The sequence below is a fragment of the Cyphomyrmex costatus genome, unplaced genomic scaffold (genome assembly GCF_001594065.2).
Source record: "Cyphomyrmex costatus isolate MS0001 unplaced genomic scaffold, Ccosl1.0 scaffold143, whole genome shotgun sequence".
NCBI classification, from domain to species: Eukaryota; Metazoa; Arthropoda; class Insecta; order Hymenoptera; family Formicidae; genus Cyphomyrmex; species Cyphomyrmex costatus.
The window spans coordinates 109,136-118,010 of record NW_017275424.1 but is presented as its reverse complement, the minus strand read 5'-3'; the positions used below and the strand labels follow the sequence as shown (position 1 = coordinate 118,010).

General features: G+C 33.2%; 3 protein-coding genes across 3 annotated transcripts; 2 read left to right on the top strand and 1 right to left on the bottom strand.

The window, feature by feature from the left end:
* The first annotated feature begins 121 nt into the window (after window positions 1-121).
* LOC108783155 (putative nuclease HARBI1) lies at window positions 122-1,628 on the top strand. The gene is made up of 3 exons (XM_018551647.1): window positions 122-495; window positions 583-820; window positions 905-1,628. Exons 1-3 carry the CDS (start codon window positions 122-124, stop codon window positions 1,616-1,618), a joined length of 1,326 nt encoding a protein of 441 aa, XP_018407149.1. The 3' UTR covers window positions 1,619-1,628.
* LOC108783153 (uncharacterized) lies at window positions 1,619-5,005 on the bottom strand. The gene is made up of 8 exons (XM_018551646.1): window positions 4,959-5,005; window positions 4,599-4,725; window positions 4,440-4,523; window positions 3,958-4,155; window positions 2,451-2,622; window positions 2,222-2,352; window positions 1,933-2,125; window positions 1,619-1,622 (listed from the first exon to the last, which is right to left on the bottom strand). Exons 1-8 carry the CDS (start codon window positions 4,971-4,973, stop codon window positions 1,619-1,621), a joined length of 924 nt encoding a protein of 307 aa, XP_018407148.1. The 5' UTR covers window positions 4,974-5,005.
* A 1,199-nt stretch (window positions 5,006-6,204) lies between these two features.
* LOC108783186 (beta-1,3-galactosyltransferase 5) lies at window positions 6,205-8,011 on the top strand. The gene is made up of 2 exons (XM_018551685.1): window positions 6,205-6,355; window positions 6,912-8,011. Exons 1-2 carry the CDS (start codon window positions 6,223-6,225, stop codon window positions 8,009-8,011), a joined length of 1,233 nt encoding a protein of 410 aa, XP_018407187.1. The 5' UTR covers window positions 6,205-6,222.
* Window positions 8,012-8,875: the final 864 nt, after the last annotated feature.

Genomic DNA, 8,875 nt, shown 5'->3' with positions numbered 1-8,875 from the left:
TAGGACTCTACTAGCGACTAACTTTAAACATGAAAAGGGTTTTCCAGCGACGCGATTTAAATGTAGTAGTGTCAGATGAGGAATTCTATGACAGTTGCTCCAAAATAAATATAATCACACAATGTCACAATCAGAAAAATGTTATAATTGGATAACGGAATGTGCAAAAATTATAAATAATTATAATATCAGAGAAAGGAGAAGAAGATTAGCGATATCGGCAGTTATTTTTGATTTGGTAGAAAAAAAGGATCGACCTTATACTAGAAAACGGTTTTGGATTAATCCATTGTTTCAAATGAGATGCAAACATGGATTTGATAATGCAATTTTACCAACAGTTTCACAGCAAATAAGTACATTTAGAAATTACTTTCGTATGAATTCAATTCAACTTGAAGAGTTATTATGCAAAGTAGCACCTTTAATCACAAAACAAGTATTAATTCATCAAGAACCAATATCTGCCAGTGAAAGATTATGCATGACATTAAGGTAAGTTAAAAACATAATAAATAAAAAATAAAGTTAGAGTATGTTATTTATACTTAAAATATTTGTTATAAACATTTCCTATTATAGGTTTCTTGCTTCTGGAGATTCAATGACTTCCATGAGCTATCAATATCTCTTCGAATTAACCACAGTTAGCAATATTATTTCAGAAACTTGTGATGCATTGTGGTCTGTTCTTTCTAAACATGTTCTTCCATATCCTTTTACAAAAGAGAAATGGTTAAATATTTCTAAAGAATTTGAAGAGATATGGAATTTCAACCATTGTATAGGAGCTATTGATGGTAAACATGTTGTTATTCAAGTAAGTTACTGAAAAAATTTAAAATAGATTTTTATTTTTAGACGACTTTTATTTTTAAAATAATCACTATATTATTTTTTTCAGTGTCCTGAAAATGCAGGATCATCATATTTTAATTATAAAAACAGTCATAGTTTTGTTTTGCTTGCTGTTTGTGATGCAAAATATATTTTTACTTTTGTGGATATTGGAGCCTATGGACGTCGCGGCGATGGTGGAATATTTAGAGACTCCTTTCTTGGCCAAAAATTCAGAACCAATGAAATGAATGTACCTGATCCAAAATCATTTTATTTCGAAGGAAACTCTATGCCTTACGTGCTAGTTGGAGATGAAGCTTTTCCACTTACTGAGTATTTAATGAGGCCTTTCCCAGGGAAACAAGGTTTGAATCAGGACAAAATTATTTACAATTATCGTCTTAGTCGAGCAAGGAGTACCATTGAAAATGCTTTTGGCATTTTATCAAGTCAATGGAGAATTTTAAGAAGACCAATAAATTGTTCAATTGAAACAGCAATGAAAATTGTACAAACCATTGTGTGTCTTCATAATTATATTCGTATACAAGATATTGGAGTCAATGAATATATCACTGAAAACATGGTTGATCGAGATGGTTGCGATGGTTTAATAGAAGGTTCTTGGAGGAGAAATATAGACATTAATTCTGCTTTTCGAGATATAAGAAGGTGTAGTACAAATAACAGTACTCGGAAAGCTGCAAGAATTCGAGAGGATTTTTGTGAATATTTTAATAGCGAGGGAGCGATACCTTGGCAATTTCAACACTGCTGATTAACTATGGACAAAGGAATAAATATTTCTTTATTTTATAACTTTTATATTGTATTTTGTATATAATTTCAACATTTTAATAAATTTTGTGTTTAATATTAAATAAAATATATTTTCACGCTTTATTATCTCCATAATTTAAATAAAAACTAAGTTTAATTTAAAGTAACAAAATTTTTGTTAAGTTAATTTATATTAAATAGTATAAAAAGTAAAAAAAAAACATTTTAATATTCATTAATATCTTTAATAATAATCATTAATATCTTTAGTTTTTTTTTAACATTTCGTAAGACATATTTAAATATCGTTGCATCCATTCATCTTGTTTTTCTGGCGATAACTTTCTTAAGTTATGGCCAAATAATTTTAAGAACGCATCTATATGGTCTTCTTGAGAGGGTGGTGGTGGAAGAACAATGTTAGGAGGTGGTTGGCATAAAGCATCTGCTATACGTTCTAAGTGGCTGTTTTGTGACTCCGTTCGCCTTCTCTTTCTTATATGATCTTGAAAAAAAAATTTTAAAATCATTTTCTTCTAATTTCAACATTTAAAATAAAATGTGATAATTAAATAAATTAATTAAATAAATTATTTAATACCTCCTAATCTACTCGTATCTTGACTATCTTCATTATTAGTAATTGCTAACATATCCTCATCTTGATAATCTAATTCATTATCATTCTCGGTAATACTGCTGCTGTCTCCATCGTTAATATTAGAAATTGTACTGTAAAGAAATAAAATTTATTATTTTATATAAAAAAATTAATACAAAAATAATTTTCTACTATTAAAAATAATAAATTATGCAGGTGCATTATTAACCTTTTCTGTAAGCAGCTATTACGAAGGAATTCCATACTTTTATAATGTTTCCATTTGCTTATGTTGCTTTTTGAAGCAGATCCACTTGGTAGTTTCTCAGCGTTCACAAGTCTTCTATATGTGTCGTGAAAATTCTTGAACTTGCTTTTACATCCAGCTGCACTTAATTTCCCTGTAAAAACATTCTGTTTTAAAACAATATGAATAATAAAAAGGGCAAGACTAAGAGGCAATTGAAAACTAGACTTAATGAACACATCTCGGATATTAATAAATCAGTTTCCATCGGTTGTTACTAATCATCGAATAGACAATAATCATAATTTTAATTGGAATAATGTGGAAGTATTAGATGTGGAACCTTCCTACAAAAAGAGGTTGATATCCGAGATGGTTTATATTAAAAAACAGACACATGGCATTAATAAACAAAACGACACGGAGTCATTGCCCGATATGTACACAAACATGATGCAGTCCTTCTCTACCTCTTAGACTGTTTTCAGTTGGTTTTTGCCTCTTATAAAGAATTTATTTCGTCATTACGTTTCTCGACATGAACATAATAAGTAGACAATGCTGTAAATTGGATTATATCTGAATTTTATCATTGACGACATTACAATTTTCACATTATGGATTTGTACATTATTGACATTATTTATTACACAATTTTTAATAAGGTAACTATCTTTTAACACTTGTTTAACATGCTATTTAAGATTCTTATGATAAATTATATAAATTTTATTAGATTGAATTTACTTTATTGGATTAACTTTTACAAGATGGACTACGATTTTAATATGCGAACAATATCCTGACATTATGATTAGCGATACAGAAATTTTATAATTTATTTATGTTTGTCACACTGAAGATGACCCGATCGGGTTCGAAACGTTTGTACTAATTTTTTAATATTATATTATACTTAATTTTATATATTTGCTCTAGCGTTTTGTATTTGGCTCATTGCCCTTTTTATTATTCATATTGTTTTATACTTATTGGGCCTTATTTATATTATTTATTCTGTTTTAATATATTTTTTAAATAATTTTTTTGCGGTCATAGTTTTATACATGAAAATTGGTGTAAAACATTTTTATTATATCTGAGGATGAATCAATCTAGTAGACGAAACATGTATCTAATATCATAATATCATACGTAACATCTTTTTTGTTTTTGGCCAATCATGTTTTTTTTTTAATTTATTTTATACAAAAATAATATTTTAAATAAGTTCGTTTGACTGTTATTGCCATACACTTCCTTGTTTTGTTTTTGAATACTAAGGCCAATTCTACAATGTGCTTTTTGTTTCCTTTTTCTTGTTGTTTGTCTCTTGTCTTCTTGATCAAAAAGGCAAGAGACAAACGAAGACAAACAGCAAGAAACAGGAAACAAAAAGCACATTGTAGAATTAGCCTAAGAGTCCTGTACTATTGTTCATTTGTTTTTTTTTAAATAATATATTTTATAAATAAGACATTTATATAACCATTAAGAGCTTTAGAAACTTCTTCCCACAAAGCTCTTGTAATTCTGCAATTCCTTTGAATGAGAGGTAATCTAAAATTCCATAGTGGTTCTCTGCATTGGACTTCTAATATTAGCATCTTCTCCTCTTCAGGTGACAGTTTTACTTTTGCGTTCTTTTGATTGGAATCTTTATTATTATTAATGGATCGAATATTCTCTGAAACAAAAAATGAAATGTATACAAACATAATATGTATAACTCCTCATTTAATTAAAAATGTGTATAATAAGAAGATCTAACGAGTCAAATTGTTTAAAGTATATTTTATTCAAGGACAGTAAACAACTGTAAATAACTGTCATTGACATTGATGACTTTATTATAAGAACAAAAACACTATATGAAAAAATTATAATTAGATAATTTAATTTATACACATTAAAATTGTAAAATAAGTCAATTTAATGTTTTAAAACTTTAAGAATATATATTTATCTGACCTTGATTATCACCATGAAAAGGTACAGATGCTATTGTTTCAGCGCCCTGTATCAAGCTTCTTTTAACAATAGTTTTACCATCCTCTAAAAATATTATTAGACAACAGATTTAATAATTTTTGTAATTAACTAAAAAAAATATATATATATATAAACTACCTAATAGAGGGTAAAAGTACAAATTATCATCTGTAATGAAATTAGAATATCCTTGAAGACACTCATGTGTGGGTACTTCGTCCTCATCACATATGGTTTCACATAATCCACACGTTTGAACACAATACTACAAAAAATATTTTAGAAAGTATCTTATATAACAATATTATTTATTTTACAATTTATTTTAACAATTTATTTATTTCGATGCTTTTTGCGTACGTTACATAAAATATTCTTGATATAATTTATATGATTAAAAATAACAGATTTGTATATACATGTAAAACAAGACATAATGTTAAAGACATAATAATAATATAAGATATAATAATTCATCAACAATATTATTATACTTACCATTTTGTTATCCATTGTTCAAATCTTTATCGCTCACTAATGTCGCTTGTATAGTTGGAAAAATCTAGAGTCCCTAGAAGTAGAGAGTCTGGAAAAATCGAACTACATTTCACGTCGCTAGCGACTTACATGACATCATTACATCGCAGAAAACGAGCATCGAGCAACATCGTGAAAATGTACCTTTATTCTCCTTAAATTTGACCGTAATTAGTTGATTTCTTACGACTAGAGTCCTATATATGTATAAAGAGAAGCGACATTGAACCCCCACCACCAGATCGGATCCCTACCATCACTCCCTACTTCGGCATGTTCCGACCGCTCAGTGTCGTAAACATAAACATACTCTAACCTCCAATTCAGTACTCCGATGTGAACAACAGGGCTGTAGTGATTCTCTGTGTCATTTGTGTCGCTTGTTGGAAGGTATATTTTTGAAAAATATTAATCGAGGTGCTGAAAAACACGTCCGACCAGTATGAACACTCGGACTGAATCACATGTATCAGTTTTATGTAATCAGCTGCGGTCACAATATGGCTGCTTTACTTAAGAGGGGAATCCAATCAGAATATATATCAGACTGCCAATCAGAAACTCGGACATCAATGTCGCTTCTCTTTATATATAGGACTCTACTTACGACTTAAGGCAAACACGTATTGTAGATCCGGAGTTATGTATACTTGCCATAATGACAAAAGGCATATCGTCCCATCTGACGGTAATGAATACAAGTATAACGTCCTACCCTACCATCGTGCATGATAGCAACGGTGATCGCGGTAGGGTGTGGAATGTGGGGCCCATCACGACACCTGCTTTCATTGCACCCGCTGAAGACGGTAGTAGATCCAGTGGATCTCTCTTCGGCACTGTCGTTGATGATGAAGTGCGTAATAATATATATCTTGTGATGTGACTGTCCTCTTGAAAACGATGCGTAACGGATTGGTGCTAGGCTAGAGTCAACTGCAGTTCTCCTCTGTCCCCTCCGTTTCGGGTGAGGGAACAGGCGGACAACAGGCGTAAAGTGAAACGGATGGCGAGTGGGGCCTAGCGCGCAGTATGGGAATAATCGGTCGTATGGTGGCCGGTAGTAGTACTCCGATCCACAGTGGAGTCTACGAGGAAGTGACGGCGGCCGGGAGGTCGTTCGGTCCACAACATACACGATGATATAGTCTTTGTAGGTGATTTCACGTTGTGAAAAAAAAGAGAAGGAAAAGAGAGAGAAGAGTAACCAGAGCAAGTATTCGTCATGTTCCACTATCTGCATCTCAGGAGTCGTTTTCTACAGACCCTTATCCTCGCACTGGTCGGCCTGACCTTCTACGCGTATTACCGCACCGCCGTGTATGATGTTCACCAGTACAGCTTAACACGAAACACCAGTAAGCATAATTCTTCACATGACTGTTTTTAACTAGAAGAAATGATTAAAGATGCTATTTTAAAGGAACAATATATTTGATAATAAAAAAAAAAAAAAAGACTAAGTTAAGAAGCAAATATCTATTTGTTGATTAATTTCTGTTTGTTGATTAATTTATTTATTTACAAATTCCAATTTTTTAATATTTTCTTTTGTCTTTTGTAAAATAAAGATGCTGTTAAAAAATTTTGTTTAAATTAATGATTAATATTTTTTAACATTTTATAAAGCCAAAATAATGATTAATGCTCAACAAAGATACCAGAAGATTTGTGGGTTATTGCTATGTTTTTATTCATTAATTGCTACCAAGTTTTGTGAACCTTTCTGTTCACTTCATCAGGACGAGGAATGTACTGATATCAGTACGCTCAGTACTAACCCATAAACTTTCTGGTATTTTTGAAGACAATACCTGTGAAAGCCTTAAAAACATTATCAATGATTAATGTTTTTCAATATTTTAGTACATTTTTTTTATTAGTTAATCATTATCCAGAATTAATGAATTTCAGATTATTCTGCATACCAAGATGGCCTTCACGTTCATACGAATCTCAGCCAATCCAAAAACTCTAGCTCAGACAGCATGTCTCTAAGCCCATATATAGTGCATAACTCTAGCAATAGTTCCTCGATTTTCACTACGTTGTCAACGTCCTCCAGCGTACAGTCTTTGTCCTCGTTGTCTTCCGTGAGCACGTTGGTCAGCTCGAAGCAGAGGATGAACGAGAAGCTTGAGATGGCAAGAGTTACCAACGTGACTAAGTCAGCACCGATTGTAGTTCGTAACGATTCGGCACGCGCCATATACGAGACCGGACATATCGTATCAATCCCTGAACGCTGCCCGAATCTTGGCAAGGGCATGGATTTAGTGATGATAGTAATGTCCGCACCAACTCATCTAGAGGCTCGAACGGCAATTCGGCAGACCTGGGGACACTTTGGCCAGCGTAGCGATATGAGCGTGCTCTTCATGCTTGGTACCACTCTTGATCCAAGAGTGGAGACGATCCTGCATAAAGAGCAAAACATGTACAAGGACGTGATACGCGGTCGTTTCCTTGACTCCTATTCGAATCTCACTCTCAAAACCATTTCGACATTGGAATGGGTAGACACCTATTGTTCTAAAGTGAAGTATCTGCTAAAAACCGATGATGATATGTTCATTAATGTGCCGCGATTGTTAGCGTTCGTGTATAAGCACGTGAAAGATCGTAACGTGATATTTGGCCGACTGGCTAGAAAGTGGAAGCCAATCCGGAACCGCAAGAGCAAGTACTTTGTATCACAGGCACAGTTCCAGCAGTCTGTGTTTCCAGACTTCACCACTGGTCCGGCATACCTGTTGTCGAGCGATACGGTGCGTCGTTTGTACGATGCTGCTTTAGACCAGACATATCTAAAGCTCGAGGATGTATTCACGACGGGCATCGTTGCGCACAGACTCGGCATCAGGCGCTCGCACGTCAACGAATTTCTGAATAAACGGATACAATATACGGCCTGCAATATCCAACGTGGCATTAGTATACACATGGTTAAGTACAGCGAGCAGTTCGACCTCTGGAAAAAGCTGCTCGACGGTAAGAGTAAATGTAAGAGATAACCAGCAAAGCTGAAAGTGACGAAGGTTCTACGCTTGACCCTGGCGAACCAAGTGCAATCGTTACCGCCTTAATGCGATTTGAGTACCGGTTACACGCCAACCGGCTGACGTGATATCTACCGTTTCACTGATGACCTCACACACCTACACATATAGCCGCGTGCGCACACATGCATACATGCATTCGGTTTAAGTGCGAGTAAGTATGAGGCATATATGGAGATTGAGAAATAGTGTGCCGCAAAACATAGAGAATTTTGCCGCTTGAATTTTTACACGATCATATCAAATTAGGCTTTCTTTACAGAGGTCGAATAAAAGTGATAACTTATCTCTGGAAGAGATTCTCCGAGTCTGGAAGTCGGAAATTACTATTTTATACATCTATATATATATATATATACGTATATATAAAATCTTTTACTATTTTATATATCTCTGAATTCCAAAGAAATTTTTTTCTTCTCGTAGAATTAATTTTGTAAGATATTTTGTGTAATGTGTATATTACAAATTTTTATTTTCTCAAGGAGGGAGAGAAGATCTACGCGTAAGATAGTCATAAATGGTTTTCTAACTTTGTCGACCTCTAATCTTTTTTTTTACGTCTCGATGTTAAATTGTTTTTTTCCATAAATACGATCATTCGCGTTTTTGTTGCACATGTAGTAGCGAATAAGCGTACCTAATTTTTCTATTTTACATCGGCTGCGTCCCCCATTTAGGATATATTAAACAAAATCGGATAATCATATCCGACATTAAAGTGTACACAAGAAACAAGGGACAATATTTTTACGATGTTAGGAAGACTGCCACAATGAGATTCCCAAGGAGTTCCTTTATGTAATCAACAGTCTCGTT